We start from the raw sequence: 19,790 nt of genomic DNA, 5'->3' as shown, positions 1-19,790 counted from the left end.
TTTTGTTCTATTTTTCAGAAACTCAGAGAAGATTTTAAGGCTTTTGAAAGTGGGCAATATTAGCCATGATATCATCCCCCATCATGTCAATTTTTCAGATATTACTGCCAAGGATTACCATTTAGTTTACGGCATAATTCAAAATATCAAAGATGAGGAATTTTCTGCTCTTGGTCTTAAATCTTGTCAAATTGAAGATGAGCTTAATAAGGTTAGTGGGATAGCTATATATGACAAAAATTACGGATGTCCTTTATGTTGGTTTTGTTGTAGTTTCCTTTTCCACTTGTTTTATGCTCACTTTCCTAGAGACTCATCATTTCTTGCAGTTCCAACTACGATTTTTATGTAGGTGATGCTACATTCATGTTCAAATATCATTGAGGTTAGTCTCTAACCTAAAGTCAGGTCCAAATTAGGGCTACCCTAGGGATTGTGTGCTTTTGCAGGTAATCAGGATAAATCCTGGGTACCCATGCTGATCTAGTCCCAAAGGACTAGAGCCAGATAACATTTTTTAGTCTGCTCAGGCTATGGCCCGATTCTAGTAAGTTCCAGTCTCCTGAAGGGGATGGAATTCTTGTCAACTGGAGGTTGGCATATGTTCCCTTTGATATATGTCCAGCTTGAATAGTGCCCTCTTCCAGTAATTAAAAGGTTTTACCATAGTGTTGCTTCTGATAAGAGTTGCCAGATCTGTTTGATTAATACTGAGTGAAATTTCTTGTATAGATACTGCATAGGAGATAAACTTTACTGATTATGTTGACCATACACGTTGAATTTTGTCTCCCCTTCTGGCTCACTATGTACTTGGTCTTTACTTCTTAAGCAGTTTGTTATTCATCCCATCCCCAACCCCTGCATCATTTATGTACATATCCTTCTAATCTGCTGCTCCCCCTGCATGTAATTTATTTTAATGTCTGTCTTCCCCACTAGGTTGTAAGCTCCTTGAGGGCAGGGATCATGTCTACCAACTCTAATGTATCGTACTGACCCGAGCACTTAGTTCAATACTCTGTACACAGTAAATGCTTAGTAATCATCATCAACGGATTAATCAGGCCAAAATGAGATATTTTAGCACTGGGTTACATGGCTGTGATTACATAGGCAATCATCCCATACCTCCCACTCCCACCTTCTAGTTTCACCTTCCCTCCAGCCTTCTTCCTGTCTGCAGGACAACCTACTTACTGTACCTCGATCTTGTCTATCTCACCACCAATCTCTCGCCCTTGTCCTGCCTCTGGCCTGGAATGTCCTCCCTTATCATTTTAGACAGACAATTACTCTCCCCACCTTCAAAGCCTTATTGAAAGCACATTTCCTCCAAGAGGCCTTCCTTGACTAAGCCCTCATTGCCTTCTTTCCCCACTCCCTTCTGAGTCACCCTTTCTCCCTTTATTCAGCCCCTCCCAGCCCCCAGCACTTATGTACCTATCTGTAAATTATTTATTTTAACGTCTGTCTCCCCCTCTAGACTGGCAGCTTATTGTGGGCAGGGAATATGTCTGTTATATTGTTGAGATGTGCTCTCCCAAGTGCTTAGTTTGGGATTGATTGACAGACATCTTGGACATCCCTCTACCTCAACCTTTGATGAACTAATCTTCTCTCCTAAACCCATAACAACTCTAATTTCCCCATCACTCTCCTTTTAACCTGTAAATCTTGTAGTCATCTTCGATTCATTTCTCTTGTTGTCTTCCATGCAATCCATCTCTAAAATCTGTGATTTTATCTAGCAGTATTTCACAAATTCATCCCTTCCCTTCCTTTTACATAGCTGTGATAGAAACCCTAATCACTCATGACTGGATTATTTTAATAGCTTCCTTACTGTTCTCCCTACCGGTCTTGTTTTTCTTACAAATGGTAATAAAACTGAACTCTTCAGCTGGGTATTGGCATAGTTCACTCCTTGAACAAAAAATACGTTTTGCAGATCCTTTGCTGATGTGACATTTTTGTCATCTTTGTTGTTTTTAGGCTGATGTCTTTTCTCTGGAATGGGAATTACACATAAGATTAACCCCCGTCATTTTAATTTTTCGGTGTCCCTGATGAGTAGGCAGTGTTTTTGTTCTGCCCTATCATCACTGTTGCTTTGGATGGCTAACACTTTAGTCAAGGCTGTAGGGATTACTTATTTTATTTTCAAAATGTACCCTTCGCCAAACATATACAAAGCACAATACATATATCAATTTAATGACCCCCAGGTCTTGATTCATTAATACACAAAAGGAACAAAAAAAAATGCCTCTATAGTTCAGATCAATGGCCAGTTTACTTCAGTATACTGGGGATATTTATGCCACCAACTTCATCCTGCTGATGAACTATAATTCAGTGTTCATCTTTTCTATAGTCTTCATGATTTCGTATTTAGTCAATCCACCAATCATAAGTAATTTTAGTGTTCACAGCACTGTACTAAGCACTTGGGAACATACAACAGAGCAGTATATATAATCAGTGTCTTCAAGGATCTTACAATCTCCCACTAATGTTCAATTAAAAGGCATATGTTCATACTTTGTCCAAACAAGGAACAGTAGAACAAATAAAAATTACAAATGCCATGATAATTTATTGAAAAGTAACCTTAAACAGTTCCTTTATACTCAAGTATCAAGCATTTAGCAGAAATGTTCTTGTTCATTTCAGAATATGGTGAGGGTGTGTGAGGATAGAGTTAATGACTCAGATAAAAACAATAGGTCCCAAAGAGATTTAAATAAATATGTAACTGGCAATTTTTGAAACCACAAATTTGAACAAGTGTCCTCTTCCTTTTTTGAAAAATTTTAAGCTTCCAAGATGTCTCCACAATTGCCCCTTATAAACATAATTCTGTTTTGCAAGTCTGGCATTTTGGATTTTTTTTCTTTAAAAAAATGATGTCTGGAACAGCCAGTAATTGCCTGGAGTATTGACACATTACTTAGTTTACTGGCGAAGAATACTTCAATAAGAAAGAGGTTTGTTAGATTTAAAATCAAAGTAGGTTTCTGTTTACTGCCAGATTCCATCTGATTTCCCAAAGGGGGAAAAAATCAATGGTAAAATATCCATGTGATGAATATCTTTATTAATCAAAGAAGTTATTCGTAAAATAGTGTAGATTCACTACTGTATAATGGTTATTTGAGGAGTTACTGAATGCATTACATTCAAGAATTCTTTTGGGAAAGAGTTTGGCAAGTTATTGATTCTTTACACCTAAAGATTTCTTTGTCCTGTCCATCCTTTCTGATAGGATATATTACATTTTTCAGATAATTCTGTTTTCTTAAAGTTTGATTCTAGTCAGCAGTCATTAGGGTTTGCAGATAACCTGTTAAACTTGTGGTAGGGTTCAGAATACATCAGTTTTGTAACTGTAGAACTTAATTCTCTGCTTGAGGTTACACTTGAAAGACAGGCTTGTATGATCACAAACAGTAATTCCTCTGAGCTCCTCCTGACAGAAGAATTTTACAAATGATATTAATCATGTCTAGTAATGCTGCTGCCTCCTGTTGCCAAATTAAAGGAATCATTGAGAAGTAAATAGATCAGCTCCATTCATAACAGAAAGGCAGAAGTACTCAGAGAAACAGTAGACAGTCACTCTTGGGGAGTTTTAAATTCTCCTGGATTTAATCTATTTGGCATTCACGTGTTTCATCTAATTTTCAAAACTTTGTTATGAGTACTCTAATGTTTTGTATTTATTGGTGAGTCTAATTGGAGGAAAAAAAGACAACTGCTAGCAATATATTTTACATTGTCTGGAAATTGTATCTACTGGAAATACACTTACCAAAGGATCTTATAAGAAAATCTATATGACAAAATATGGTCCCCAAAGATAAAAAGATAAAAGTAGGACTTCCTCTTCATCTTGTCTAACTTAGAAAACAAAATGAGGAGCCTCTCACAAAAATGGTCAGGGGAAGGATGCTAAAATTTTGCCTAATGTCCTTTGAGCAATTTGGGTACATTTTGCCACATTAAATCTAGTGTCTGGTGACTAAGAAAACAATTTCATGGGTTTACGGTAGGTATTAATGCATTTATTCAATTTGTGATTGACTGGCAAAATTTACCAATTGACTAGTCCTGGTCAAGTAAGCATTAATCTACTGAAATCTGTTATGTTACTTTGATTTTTATTTACAGGCTGTTCAGGGTACTGGTTTGGCATTTATTGCCTTTACAGAAGCAATGACACATTTTCCAGCTTCACCCTTCTGGTCGGTCATGTTCTTCCTCATGCTGGTAAATTTAGGACTCGGCAGCATGTTTGGAACCATTGAAGGAATCACCACTCCTATCGTTGATACTTTCAAAGTGAGAAAAGAAATTTTGACTGGTGAGTTTTTACCTGTGCTGGTCTTACTTTGACTAATTTTAAAAATACCAATCAAAAAAAAAAAAAACCAAACCTTTTAGGACAGGTGAACGGTTTTGGGAGAAAGCGAAGTATTTAACTTATCCACTGCACAAAAATAAGATGAGAATTGGTGAAGAGGAATTCAACTCAGTGAATTCATACAACCCATTCAAGTATTTGGTCAGGAATGGGAGTGACAGCAATGGGAACCAAAGAAAGTGTTTTTAGTACAGAAGAGATTTTGGCAAGACTGAAGAAGAGAAGGATCCAGTGGAGAACAAGGAGCTGATGATTACAATAAGGGAGAGAAAAGGAGTGAGAGCAAGAGTTTTGAAGAAATGAAAGGGGAGATTTGTTCAAGGCAAATACGGAAGGGATAGATTGTGAGCATGTAAGAGACCTCAGAATCAACCTAACCTGGATGCTCCAACAATAATAAAGATATTTCTATTCTTCTGATTGAAAACAATGTTTTAGGAGACCAAACACTCTTGATACCATAAGGAGAGTTACAAAATGGGAAAATAGAGGCAATTATCTAGATACTTCACGTAGAAAAGAGCACACCAATTGTCTATTTCAGATATTTTTTGTTTTTCTGTGGAAGGGGGGGATGGACTATGTCCCTAAACTATATACAACAGACCCCTAATTTTCTTCAGTTAAGTAAAAAAAAAAAGCCAAAGAATTGTCCACACAATATTTAAGAACCAGTGAATGATAACTAATTGTACTAAATATACATAGATAAATGTACCATGGATTTTGTAGTGTTTCCAGTCCTTTCCCCCCATGCAATTCTTTTTAGCCAGCCTTTTCCGGGTCTGTTAGACAGGGTTTTGAAGCAACCACTTCAGCTGTGACCTTGCCACCTAACTGCTGAGCCCCATACTGACACCTTCACTGTTGATCCAGGCCCACAGGAGCACACATTTTTCTCAATTTCACTGATGAGAAGACAATTAAGTTGAAATAATGAGAAAGGATTTACCGGGTGATGAGGGACCAATTAACCTTGCAGTAGGGAAGAAATTGCTCTACAAACTTCCCCTCTTCTCTAGGGGCCTTCAGGGTTAGGAAAAATCTCAGTACGCCTTACATGTCCACTGAGTTCCTTCATGTCTGCATTGATGCTCTAACTAGCTCTGAGTCATATAGCTGCTTAAAACTAATTATAAGAGCAACTCAGCAAACCCCTTTTGGCCTTCCAAGGAACCTATAATTCAGCTTTGCTCCGGGCCACCCAACACCATTACCTTGACTATAAACAATTTTATGTCCATCAATGAATCATATTTATTGAGCCCTTACTGTGTGCAGAGCACTGTACTAGGTGCTTGTCAACAACTCAAGCTATGTAATGGTATTCTTTAAGCCTGTATGTGATGTTCTGCATGTTTGAGTTAATTTGAAAAATATTATTTCATATTGGGGCTCATGAACTGCTTCTTTCATTTTTAATGCCTTGCTTGATTCTACCTGCTTGTTTTTCTGTTAGGGTTGAGGGTTTTGCATTGCTAGAAATGTCACTTCAAGTTTTTTTTAAAAAGTATGCTGGTTGATTTTGAATTTACTGCTGGAAAAAGTCAGAAGGAAAAGAAGGAAAATCATCGTAAATCTAGATACAATACAAATGATGAATTTAAAATAGAGTCATGTTTTGGCTATTTCATGATGGCATTGAAAAATAGATGACTGACTACAATGTTTTTCCATGTCGCTTTTTTTGTCTACAGTTGTCTGTTGTCTTCTGGCATTTTTTATTGGCCTGATATTTGTGCAGCGGTCTGGAAATTACTTTGTTACTATGTTTGATGACTATTCTGCTACCTTGCCCCTGTTAATTGTAGTCATCTTAGAGAATATTGCCATAGCACGTGTTTATGGCATTGACAAGTAAGTAAGAAATTCATTTGGGTTTCCAGTAATTATACTAGATTCTTTGACCTCATCAATTAAGCACAGTGAGGAGGGGAAGTTCCCTTTTCCACCTAGGTCTGACCTTACTATAGAATTCTCTGGAGGCAGGTGGATTCTCCAGTTGGGAAATTAATTAGCAAATAATCTTAGTTTTTAGAGAATTTCTTCAAGGTTGCTGAAGTGTATTAACCCTTTGGGCTCAAAATTAGATAAAAAATGTCATCAACTCAGTGACTAAATGCCATGAAAAAAATGTTCTTGAGCAGGACAGACAGACAGACATAATACAGACCTGAATTTCAGTCTCTCCACGGGCTTTTCTCAGCCTGCTACCCCAGGAGGTCAAGGGAAGTGGTGACTGGAGTGGAAAAGCAAGATTGGGGAATGAAAGAGAATGGGAACCTGAACAGGAGGAACAAGTAGAGAGTGGAAGCAAGAGAGAAAAGTGTGGTGTGAGGGTTATGCTCATTGAAATAGTCAGTTCCTTTCCTGACATCAGCCAGTGTGTTTACTTCCTCTACTGCTAACAATCCTATCATCCTTGTGTCAGCCTCTCTGGATTCCAGCTCCCCACACATAGAGTCCCAATTTGGTGGAAACTTTTAAAAAACAGAGGCTTATTTGCAATTAACCAAATGCTTTTCTCTGATAACGGAGACTAGCCTCATAAGAATAGTCAGCCCGATCTGCTCAGAAGATTGTGTATATGAAGGCCTGTATTAATCATTCTCCTCTTGTGATGGTTTCAAGCCAGATACCTACCTCTTATCTGTAGGAACCATATTTATAAATACATTAACATCCTCAAACTACCCAATTCTGGACCCCTGTCCCATTCTGGAGACTCAGGGCTGTTTAGGTCAGGATGAATACTGAAGAGTAGCTCGACTCCCAGGGTGGGCCAGAAACAACACAACAGCTGAGGAAATCTCTGGATAAAGTCAGCCTATCACCATTATCATCATCAGCATTTGAAACATACCTATTGGGTATTTCAGGAGGAATAGTCCAAGCCTGCAGATCATCATCATCATCATCATCAATCGTATTTATTGAGCGTTTACTATGTGCAGAGCACTGTACTAAGCGCTTGGGTAGTACAAATTGGCAACATATAGAGACAGTCCCTACCCAACAGTGGGCTCACAGTCTAAAAGATCCCTTGCCCTTCTCCGATCCCAGTTTTTCCTAGTTTCCAAATTGAACCCTGAAGCTTTCTCTGAACTACATTGTCCTCTTCTGGTGGCAGAGCAGAATGTAATGCATTTAATGCATTTGCCAGGTTGTGACATTAATCATTTCTGAAGCCTGAAAATCCTAGCCTGGGGTCTCCAACATGTAGGCGGAGAAGTGGGAAAGCCCTGGATCTGGAATGGGTGGTTGTTAATATCAACGTAAAGACCTTTGCATTCAGGACTGAGTCAAAAGAGAAAATATATAAGCACTGAATACAGTGTTCTGCACATAGTAGTGCTCAATAAATACCATTGATTGCCTGATTGATGACTATTAGTGTTCAAATGTGCTGAAGGAGCCGAGTGGCCTTAATCAAGCCTTATGTAAGGTCTGAAAATCCTAGTATATCTTCCCACAGGGGACAGTAATTCTTCCTGTGCAGTAATACAATTCTGAGAAAAGCTGTTTAATGCATAGTCCTCCGACCACCTAGTTTCTAAATTCGGGCTCCTGGATGAATTTGATTAAGCAAGCATGGGATGCCATTCCGAGAGCAGTAATTAAGCTAGGGTACTACTAGAACTTAAGTATGAGCCTTTCATCCCAGTTCTCTCCATTTAATTCCTTTTTTCTCCTACTATCCTTCCACTTCTCATTTTTATCATCCTGACCACTTTCAGACCACTTTTTCTGACTGTTGTACAAGAGACAGTTCATGGGTGACATGGAATTCTGAATCAGAGAAGTTGGAGGTAGAGGGGAAAGTTTAGGGGTTAGGGAAACGGTGCACAGTGAAGAAAGGGAACAATTAGTTTCTTTTGAGAAGAAATTTTAGGTTTTTCCATATATATATGCACACTCATAGCTAATGGGCAATCTATTAAATATACACAAGACGCAGAATGACCTAGTGGATAGAGCAGGGGCCTCGAGTCAGAAGTACCTGGGTTCTAATCCCAACTCTGCCACTTGTCTATTGTGTAACCTTGGGCAAGTCACTTCTTTTTTTCTGCCTGTTACCACATCTGTAAAATGGGTAAGGCTGTGAGTGCCATGTGGGACAAGGCCTTTTTCCACCTGATTAACTAGTCTCTACCTCAGTGCTTAGTACAGTGCCTGGCAAAAAGTAAGGGCTTAAGAAATACCATAAAATAAAATTATAGAATTAATGTACTGCATTTTCTTAGCCAATGCTGCACATGCATTTCTAAATTCCATTTGCAGACGCTTTATTGCAATGTCAAAAAATCACCATACAAAATTATGCCCATATTACTTTAAAAAGCAATTTTTTTTCTATTTCTAGTAGCATCTTTAAGGTACAGCTAAAAATGTAGGCAATGCAGAAACGTGCTGTACTATTTGGGAGGTAAAAAACTAACATTTGATATTTCTACATTTCTTTTCACATGCTGGTTTGTTAATGTAATACATTATGTTGCCAGTAGGTCCTCAATGAAATTAGAAGGTCAAATACTACTTATACTGGATCAAGTGTTGTTTCTTTTATCTCATTTGTCTTTAGGTTTATGGAAGACTTAAAGGATATGCTGGGCTTTTCTCCAAATAAATATTATTATTACATGTGGAAATATGTTTCTCCACTAGTGTTGTTATCCCTACTTGTGGCTAGCGTTGTCCAAATGGGATTAAGTCCTCCTGGCTATAATGCATGGATTGAAGATAAGGTAAATTGCAATTTTCGAAGTCGTACTTAAGAATCGTTTGAAAGATTAGAAAAACTGGAAAAATCTGGCCTTAATCATATTTCTGTTCAGTAGGGATAAGAAATGCCTTAAAGTTAAACAGGTGTCCTAGTAACAGGAGTACGGGCCTGGTAGTTAGAGGACCTAGGTTCTAATCCCAGTTCTGTCACTTACCTTCTGGGTGACCTTAGGCAAGTCTTTTTTCTTCTCTGTGCCTCCAATCCTCCTCTGTAAAATGGGGATTCCCCCTTACTTAGGCTACGAGCCCCAGTTTATTTAGCATTTATTATTGGCAGGCACTGTACTAAGCACTGGGGTAGATACAAGATAATCAAGTTGGGCATAGTCCATGTTCCACATGGAGCACACAGTCTTAATCCCCATTTTACAGATGAGGTAACTGAGGCACAGAGAAATTAAGTGACTTGCTCAAGGTGACACGGCAGACAAGTGGAGAAGTCAAGCATAGAACCAGATCCTTCTGACTCCCAAGCCTGTGCTCTATCCACTAGACAATACTGCTTCTCTGATTCAGATGAATCTACCTCAATACTTAGCACAGTGGTTGCTACATAGTAAGCTCCTAACAAGTGCCACAATAGAAGTGGTATTCAAAAGAGGGTTGGGGATGACATGTTCAGGGGTGGGGCATAAAGAGTTGTATTCTATAGGACTGGTCTTGGGGTGGTTCTGTTAAATGTCATTATTGAGATAGTTGGCTTAAATGACATGGCACCTTGACAAATGTAGAAAAAAATGGTCTTACAAAAGTACAAGGAAATTAAATGGGAAGTAAGTCTACGTTAATTCAGTCACTGTCAACATTTGACTGCAAGGCAGAACTACAGTGACTGAATTTTACTCCTTGAAAAAGCTAGGGTCATTACCCAAAGAGTATTACCAGTTGGGCTGATTTGTTTACTTATTATTTAAGTTGTACCCTTAGATTTGAAAACAAGCATGGGGTAGAATTATAACTTGGTTGTATAAATATTCTCTACGCAATATTGGATCCTCAGTAAATGTCCATTATCATCACTATCAATACCTATTGATACATTTTCCCTGGGCGGGGCACTGTGCTTGAAAGCATACAATCCAAATAGAAGACATAGCATTTGTCTTCAAGTAGCTTATAGTCTAAAAGGAAGGACAGAGAAGCAGATTGTAGGATTAGGAAATTAGGGTATAGACAAAGGTAAAACTGATAAAATTTTTTAAAAATGGATTAAATAAAGAGACGCTCACATGAGTACATAGGATGGATGATGGGATGGCATGCAAAGCAGGCAAGGATTAATCTGGGAATGCTTCCTGGAGGATGTGGCTTTTGGTGAAGTTTGAAGGTGGGTGAAAGTTGGAAGATCACATACGCTGAGGCGTATGGAATGGACTGTGTTCTCTTCAGGTTCCTTCTAGATTTGAGATTTCCTGGCTGATTTTCAGGCAGTTTGATGTTAAGTATATTTATAAATTTGAAAGAATCCAGTATGATTGACGACTCTAAGGAAACTAATTTCTTTTAAAATAATTACCATATTTGCTCACACAATTGCCTCTACTGCACGACTTCTCCACCCAGCTTTTTAAGAAGGGGATGAAACATTATCTTTTGTAACACAAAACTCAAAGCAGTGGTATGCACTGGGATAGAAAAGAGAAGGGTGAGAATGCAGCATTGTTAACACAGATAGGCTTGTGCTGGGGAGTGGGGAAGGATATTTGCTCTTCAAAATGGGGAAGAAGAAGGGAAGATTAATTCCCTGAATGCCTGTAGACTAAGCTCCTTATGAGCAGGGATCACATCTACCAACTCTGTTGTATTGTACTTTCTCAAATGCTTAGTACAGTGCTCTGCACACAGAAAGCACTGATTCATTGTTTACTGTACACAGCACTTGCAAGAGGGCAGCAGAAATAAGAAATGCATTTTCAAGTTATTTCTTACCTTTCTCTTCCTTATACCCTCCTTTCCTCCAGCTTTCAATAATCTTCTTTCCATTTTTCTACTGCTACCCCACATTTCAAAACAATTCTCATGTCCTCATGTCCTAGTCTTACCCATTTTTGTTGCAAGAATAAGGAAATTATGGGAATAAGTATGGTAATATAAGAAATTAATTTCATTCTTTTTATACTAGTACTGATTGTTCTGCCTTGATTAAGTCAGAACAACCTTCATTTTGTTTAATTAAAAAAATTCACTATCACTAATAATTTTATCTGGTTACTAAAATAATGTGCTTTGGAAATGTAGCAGGAAATACCACTTTATTGATGATGATGATGATGGGATTCATTCATTCATTCATTCAATCGAATTTATTGAGCACTTACTGTGTGCAGAGCACTGTACTAACCACTTGGGAAGTACAAGTTGGCAACATATAGAGATGGTCCCTACCCAACAGCGGGCTCACAGTCTAGAAGGGGGAGACAGACAACCAAAACAAAACATATTAACAAAATGAAATAAATAGAATAAATATGTACAAGTAAAATAAATAGAGTAATAAATATGTACAAACACATATACATATAATACAGGTGCTGTGGGGAAGGGAAGGAGGTAAGACGTGGGGGTAGGGAGGGGGTGGAGGGGGAGAAGAAGGAGGGGGCTCAGTCTGGGAAGGCTTCCTGGAGGAGGTGAGCTCTCAGTAGGGCTTTGAAAGGAGGAAGAGAGCTAGCTTGGCGGACGTGCGGAGGGAGGGCATTCCAGGCCAGGGGGAGGACGTGGGCCGGGGGTTGACGGCAGGACAGGCAAGAACGAGGCACAGTGAGGAGATTAGCAGCAGAGGAGCGGAGGGTGTGGGCTGGGCTGTAGAAGGAAAGAAGGGAGATGAGGTAGGAGGGGGCGAGGTGATGGAGAGCCTTGAAGCCGAGAGTGAGGATTTTTGCCTGATGCGTAGGTTGATTGGTAGCCACTGGAGATTTCTGAGAAGGGGAGTAACATGCCCAGAGCGTTTCTGCACAGAGACGATCCGGGCAGCAGCATGAAGTATAGAGTGAAGTGGGGAGAGACAGGAGGATGGGAGATCAAACAGGGGGCTGATGCAGTAATCCAGTCGGAATAGGATGAGAGATTGAATGAGCAGGGTAGTGGATTGGATGGAAAGGAAAGGGCGGATCCTGGCGATGTTGCGGCGGTGAGACCGGAAGGTTTTGGTGATGGATTGGATGTGAGGGTTGAATGAGAGAGCGGAGTCACGGATGACACCAAGGTGGAGGGCTTGTGAGATGGGAAGGATGGTAGTGCCGTCAACAGTGATGGGAAAGTCATGGAGAGGGCAGGGTTTGGGAGGGAAAATAAGGAGCTCAGTCTTGGACATATTGAGCTTTAGATGGCGGGCAGACTTCCAGATGGAGATGTCCTGAAGGCAGGAGGAGATACGAGCCTGGAGGGAGGGAGAGAGAGCAGGGGCAGAGATGTAGATTTGGGTGTCATCAGTGTAGAGATGATAGTTGAAGCCGTGGGAGCGAATGAGGTCACCAAGAGAGTGAGTGTAGATAGAGAACAGAAGGGGATCAAGAACTGACCCTTGAGGAACCCCTACAGTAAGGGGATGGGAGGGAGAAGAGGAGCCCGCAAAACAGACTGAGAATGAATGGCCGGAGAGATGAGGAGAACCAGGACAGGACAGAGTCTGTGAAGCCAAGGTTGGATAGCGTGTTGAGGAGAAGGGGGTGGTCCACAGTGTTGAAGGCAGCTGAGAGGTCGAGGAGGATTAGGATAGAGTATGAGCCATTGGATTTGGCAAGCAGGAGGTCATTGGTGACCTTTGAGAGGGCAGTTTCCATGGAATGTAGGGGATGGAAGCCAGATTGGAGGGGGTCGAGGAGAGAGTTGGCATTGAGGAATTCGAGGCAGTGCATGTAGACGGCTCGTCCAAGGCATTTGGAAAGGAATGGTAGGAGGGAGATGGGGCGATAACTAGAAGGTGAGGTGGGGTCAAGAGAGAGTTTTTTCAGGATGGGAGAGACGAGGGCATGTTTGAAGGCAGAGGGGAAGGAACCAGTGGAGTGTGAAGATGGAAGTTAAGGAGGGGAGGAGGGACGGAGTGAGAGATTTCATAAAATGAGAGGGAATGGGATCAGAAGCACAGGTGGCCGGAGTAGCACTTGAGAGGAGGGAGGAGAACTCATCTGAGGATACTGCTGGGAAGGATGGGAGAGTAGCAGAGAGGTTGAGAGCCGGGGGGTTGGAGAAGGGTGGGGAGTGACTTTGGGGAGCTCAGACCTGATGGATTTAATTTTATTAATGAAGTAGAAGGACAGGTCGTTGGGGGTGAGGGAAGGAGGAGGGCGAGGAACAGGGGGCCTGAGAAGGGAGTTAAATGTACAGAAGAGCTGATGGGGATGATGGACATGGATGGTATTGTGGTACCATAATGACCCCACAGTAAATTTTGTAGTTATTTTGAGGCTAGAAAAGACGTATACTGGTCTTTTGAAGCATCATAGCATAGTGGATAGAGCATGGGCCTGGGATTAGGAAGGATCTGGGTTCTAATCCTGGCTCTACCACCTGTCTGCTGGGAAAGTCTCTTTGCTTTTCTATGCCTCAGTTACCTCATCTGTAAAATAGGGATTAAGACTGAGCCCCACATGGGACAGGGACTGTGACCAACCCGATTTGCTCGTATCTACCCCAGTGCTTAGTAAAGCACTGGGGTAGCAGAAGAAGCATGGCTCAATGGAAAGAGCGCGGGTTTGGGAGTCTGAGGTCATGAGTTCAAATCCCGGCTCCACCAACTGTCAGCTGTGTGACTTTGGGCAAGTCGCTTGACTTCTCTGTGCCTCAGTTACCTCATCTGTAAAATGGGGATGAAGACTGTGAGCCCCATGTGGGACAATCTGATCACCTTGTATCCTCCCCAGTGCTTAGAACAGTGTTCTGCACATAGTGAGTGCTTAACAAATGCCATCATCATTATTCTTATTACTATCACTGTGCCTGGCACAGAGTAAGCATTTAACAAATACCACAATTACAATTATTATATATTGGAACCAATTTTTCAAGTCTACGTTTCTATCCTTTTAGAAAACATTACATAAACTCAAAAACATGACTTTTCATGTAAATGATAAACATATTCATAGCTATTATCATTTTCTAATCACTGGGAGTGTATCCATTCTCACATAAATGAGATACAGGTCATCCATATATAATAGTTCACAGTAGTGATAATTGGCTGACCTTGTTGATAATCAATTTGGGCCATTCCAGAAAAACTACAGGTTTTCCCTCAGCTTTTCTGGGGAAAACCTACGTTTTCATCCAAATTCTCTGGATAATAGAGGCTGTACATACCTTCTCATTCTTTTGTTGGTCTGGAAAAATTAAAACAAAATTAACTTTATATATGTGTCTATAAAGTCACTATAAAACATTTGGGTGAAAATGTAGTTGTGGGGGCATGGGGAGGGTTAATGCATTTCAGGGAGAGATGGTTAATCAATTTTGGTTTCTTGTCACTTCCAGGCTGCTGAGGAATTTCTGAACTATCCTACATGGGGAATGGTAGTGTGTATATCTCTAATGGTGTTGGCAATACTTCCTGTTCCTACTGTCTTCTTAGTTCGCCGCTGCAACCTTATAGATGACAGTTCAGGAAGTTTAGCAGCTGTGTCCTACAAGAGAGGACGCATCATAAAGGAGCCCTTAAATTTAGAAGGTGATGATGCAAGTCTTATCCATGGGAAGATACCAAGCGAGATGCCTTCTCCGAATTTTGGTAAAAATATTTACCGAAAGCAGAGCGGTTCCCCAAGTCTTGATACTGCTCCCAATGGACGCTATGGAATAGGGTACCTAATGGCGGATATGCCCGATATGCCAGAATCTGATTTATAGCTGAAGACAAGTCATTTGCTTTTATTTGTATCACTGAACATTGGCTCTCCTAAGAGAAGCAATAAGCTTCACTTTCTAGAGTGCGATCTCAGGTGTTCCATTTCTTTAAGATCTTTAATGGTAATGGTAGAAAAATATACATTCAACTCAGACATTCCCTTTGGAATCTTTGGTTTACATTTGCACTGAAGGGATTACAAATAAGTCCTTACAATGACCTAGGTCTTTCATCTTTGCCAGGATTTTTTTTAATTCTCTCTGAGAGTGTTTTAAAATATTTATATCTCTAAAAAAAACAGGTGTTACCTCAGTTTGTAATGACTTCAGAATATAAGATTATCAACAGTTCACGAAAGGTATATTGTAAAGGTCATCATATTGCCTTCAGGGTAACTTCCCAGTATTAAAAAATGAGCTCAAGCAGTTCAAACAATCTGTGCACTTCTGCACAGTTATACATAAATGTTATGTAGATAAGTTGTACTTAATTTTGTTAGCGATGATATTTTAGGCAGTCTAGCTGAAGAAACCTGCAAAATATTTTCTTATGTAATAGCTGTATAGAGAAATAGAATCAGAAGGGCAAGATTGGCATTAATGATGAGTGTGGGAGAGATTCCTCAGTGACTTGGGACTATATAAATTGAAGCTGTACATTTTGTGTAAAATATTTGCTTTTTCAGTGTGAAAATGATGATATAAGAGTGAGTCACTCAACACTCTTAAGAATTATGCAGATTCTGCATTTTTCTATGCTGTGTGCCTAAAAATCTTCTCGATATTTATTGTGGTTCCAAATTTACATATAGTATATTTATATAATATACTTGTAAATATGTACATTAATACTCCATGTACTGGTTTAAAACCCTGAAATTAGATGGCTTTTTTAGTCTCTTTGTTGCTTCTGTTTTATGCATAAACTATCTTTTTTTTGTTGGTAATTGTTAATAACTGTATGGCATTTTAATCTATGAATAAACAGTAAAAATGTTTTAGATGCATTTTCCAATGTTTCTGAACTAAATGCTTTCTCACATATCTCCAGTTCATTTATTTATTCAACCGTATTTACTGAGCGCTTACTGTGTGCAGAGCACTGTACTAAGCGCTTGGGAAGTACAAGTCAGCAACATATAGAGACGGTCCCTATCCAACATCGGGGTCACGGGTAATGAGAATTAGCCATGCTTTCAACTCAGTTTCTGGTGCAAAATGGCTGTGGGTTTAACCAGGATAATCATTAAAATGAAAAAGAGAGACAGAGACATATGGGGTGGACTGCAATGTCATGACATGTCCTCTCTGCGGTTATAAAGTATAGTGCCATTCAGCGCTTAGAATAGTGCTCAGCGCTTAGAACAGTGCTTGGCACATAGTAAGTGCTTAACAAATGCCGTCATTATTACTATTATTATTGTAGCAAACACGAACCCACAGGGGGTTTTATTACCATAATCCCCAAATGCTTACATAACTCAATGCTAGGCATGTGCCACAAGGACCAGATCTAGAAAACTTCAACTTTGGGACTGTCCAGGGGAAAGCAGATGATTGCTCTTGCTTCCTGTAAACTTTGTTATTCACTATAATGTTGAGAACATAAGAGTGCCTGAGTCAAGCAACTGCCCATTCCAGAAGAGTATTCTACCTCTGAGACTCACAACTGGATACCTGCATGAAGAATGTGACAGTTACTCTCCTTGAAACCCACCCACGGTAATGAACATACCATCTAATATATATATCATTTTCCCTACCTCCAAATTCTTAACCTTCTTCTACTGAGTAGTAGACATACTGTCTGTGCATTAATCCAAACCTCTCTTAAACACAACAATATTTTCACTCTGCAGAGTTTCCTCGGGCAATGAATCCCATATGCTTTCTCCTTCTGTGTGAAGTGTGTCTTGTTGAACGTTTCAAACCTCCTGAGTTCACACATCAATCGGAATTCATGCTGGTGTTGTATGATTTGGTGGGCAACATTCAGGGTAACCTCTGTCCACACCCTTCAGAATTTATCAACTTCAATTGTGACTACCATCAGCTTCTATTTTTCCGGCCTGAAGAATTCCTTCTCCTGAAGAATTCCTTCTTGCCAAAACCAATGGCCTCCATTCCATCCTAATCCACCTCAACCTTTCAACTGTCTTAGACACTGTCTACCACCCCCTTCTCCTGGAAATATTATCCAACTTGACTTCTCTGTCACGTCCTATTCTGGTTCTGTTTACTCTCAGGCTCTTTTGTAGGCCTCCTACCCCTTAAAAGTGAGATTCCTGTAAGGTTCATTTCTGGGTCCCCTTTTATTCTCCATTTATAGCCACTCCACTGGAGAACTCATTCATTCCCATGGCCTCAACTATCACCTGTGTGTGAATGATTCCCAAATCTACATCTCCAGGCCTCATATTCCTCCTTATTTGCAGTCTCACATTTTCTCCTGCCTTCAGAATATCTCTACTTGGATGTCCTGCCAACACCTCAAATTCGACATCTCCAAAATGGAACACCTCATCTCCCCTCCTAAACTCTGCCCTCCCTGCCTTCCCATTACTGTACAAACAGCCACCATCCACCCTGTCTCCTAAATCCATAACCTTGGCATAATCCTTGATTCATCTCTCTCATTCAATGTACATATTCATTCAATCATTCAATCATATTTTTTGAGCGCTTTCTGTATGCAGAGTATTCAATCTGTCACCAAATCCTGTCCATTCAACCTTTGCTAAAATCCACCCTTTCCTCTCCATCCAAACTGCTACCATGCTGATCCAAGCACTCATCCTATTCCTCCATGACTATTGCATCGGCTATTGCATAGTACAGTGCCTGGCACATAACAAATACTTAACAAATACCACAATCATCATTATTAATATTATTATTATTATTACCAGCCTCCTTGCTGACTTTCCTGGCTCCTGCGTCTCCCCACTCTAGACTTCACTCTGTTACCCAGATCATTTTTCTAAAAACAACATTCAGTCCATGTTTTCCCACTCTTCAAGAACCTCCAATGGTTGTCCGTTCATCTCCCCATCAAACAAAAACTCCTTACCATTGGCTTTCAAGCACTCAATCACCTTTCCCCCTCCTATTTTACCTCACTGATTTGCTGCTACTATAACCCAACATGCTCACTTCACTGCCTTAGGGCCACTTACTCACTGTACCTCAATCTCATCTATTTTGCTGCTGACTCCTGACCCACATCCTTCCTCTGGTCTGAAACACCCTTCCCCTTCATATTCAACCGACCATCATTCTCCCCACCTTAACGCCTTATTAAAATCACATCTTCCAAAAGACCTTCCCCCAACTTATCCCTCTTCTTGCCTACTGCCTTTCCTATCCACATTGCTCTTGCATATGGATTTTTACTCTTTAAGCGTTAATATTCACTCCACCCTCATCCCTACAGCACTTATGTACATATCTAGAATTTATTTTAATGTCTGTCTCCCCACACAGACCATGAGATCCTTGTGGCAGGTAACACGTCTACCTACTCTGATACATTGCACTCTCCCAAGTGCTTAGTACAGTGAACTGCACACAGTAAGCATTCATTAAATAAGTGATTGATGAAAAATCTGTTCTCTATCACAGCAAATTTAGCCCATGCTAGTAATGAAAAATGGTTATTTTTCACCTATTTTTCATGGTTACATGGCACATATCTGTGTATGGTTAGAGACAGAAATGTGAATGTCCTGTATACTGTCATTAAAACTTTGACTGCTATTGCTTTTCATCTATCACCATTTCAATATATGTATCCAGCTGCATAAACACTGGGATACAAGCATTTCAAGAAATAAAACCTATATGCTTTGGGGACAAAATCCATAAAATTAGCTGAAAAGTTTGTTATTTTCTCATGATTAAAAGCAAATGAGTATACCACAATTCTTCAATGTACTGTGTCTTGTCAACTGAAATAACCTTCACAAGGTATTCAAAGAGGTTAGCAATATTTTTTTTACCCTAATCAGACAAGCATTTTGTCCACCTTCTGCCATATCTGGAAGAGTAATAGCATTCTGCACCCATTTCATAAAATAAATTGTGTCACAGAGCGGGAAAATAATTTGCTAACATCACACAAAGTCAGTTGACTAAAGCATGTCTAGGATTCTGGGATTTCAACTTCCAGTTGTGTGCCACTCCCTTGGGCTAATTACCTCTCCTCTAGAATAGAATGTGCTTTCCTAGCTTTTAGCAGAGGTGAACCTGGTTAAACCCTTCTTATAAGTGAATTTTCAAAAAATAACATACAGCTTTCTGAAAAGTAAGAGTGGTTTGGAAAATTAGTTAAATCTGGAGAATTAGCAGCGAATTTCCCCTGTTATATTATGCATTCTCAAGTGCTTAGTGCAGTGCTCTGCACACAGTACACGCTCAATAAATACAAATAATTGATTTTGGATAATTTAAGAGTAAGGAGAAGTTTTGAACAACTACAATTTGGTGAGATGAGTTAATTTAATAGTATTAAGATTATGTCTGGCAGATAACTGTACAGTACTAGGGGCTTGGGAATGTACATGAGAAGTGAAAGACTGGGTGGTTTCTATGCTCAAGAAGAAAGCTGGGAGACAGTCACAAATTATTACAGTTAGTGGGAACAGGAAGAAAAATAGATATAACTGGCAATAAATAGCAAGATTAAAGAAAGATGTATTAATAAATTAATAAATGACTAGAGTACATAGCTCAATATATGCAAATG

At 39.8% G+C, this 19,790-nt stretch overlaps 1 protein-coding gene across 3 annotated transcripts in view; it reads left to right on the top strand.

Annotated features, from left to right (window-relative positions):
* The window catches only part of SLC6A15 (solute carrier family 6 member 15), a 35,442-nt gene extending 19,441 nt beyond the window's left edge, over window positions 1-16,001 (top strand). For all 3 annotated transcript variants that reach the window (XM_038756742.1, XM_038756743.1, XM_038756744.1), the window contains 5 exons: window positions 19-211; window positions 4,174-4,366; window positions 6,124-6,283; window positions 9,009-9,171; window positions 14,678-16,001. In XM_038756742.1, the coding sequence (XP_038612670.1) occupies window positions 19-211; window positions 4,174-4,366; window positions 6,124-6,283; window positions 9,009-9,171; window positions 14,678-15,049 (1,081 nt within the window). In that variant the 3' untranslated portion in view covers window positions 15,050-16,001. The remainder of the gene's footprint in view (window positions 1-18; window positions 212-4,173; window positions 4,367-6,123; window positions 6,284-9,008; window positions 9,172-14,677) is intronic.
* The last annotated feature ends 3,789 nt before the right edge of the window (window positions 16,002-19,790 follow it).

Source organism: Tachyglossus aculeatus, chromosome 14 (genome assembly GCF_015852505.1).
Source record: "Tachyglossus aculeatus isolate mTacAcu1 chromosome 14, mTacAcu1.pri, whole genome shotgun sequence".
NCBI lineage: Eukaryota > Metazoa > Chordata > Mammalia > Monotremata > Tachyglossidae > Tachyglossus > Tachyglossus aculeatus.
Note: the sequence above shows the minus strand (reverse complement) of the source record. Positions and strands in the feature narration are given on the sequence as shown.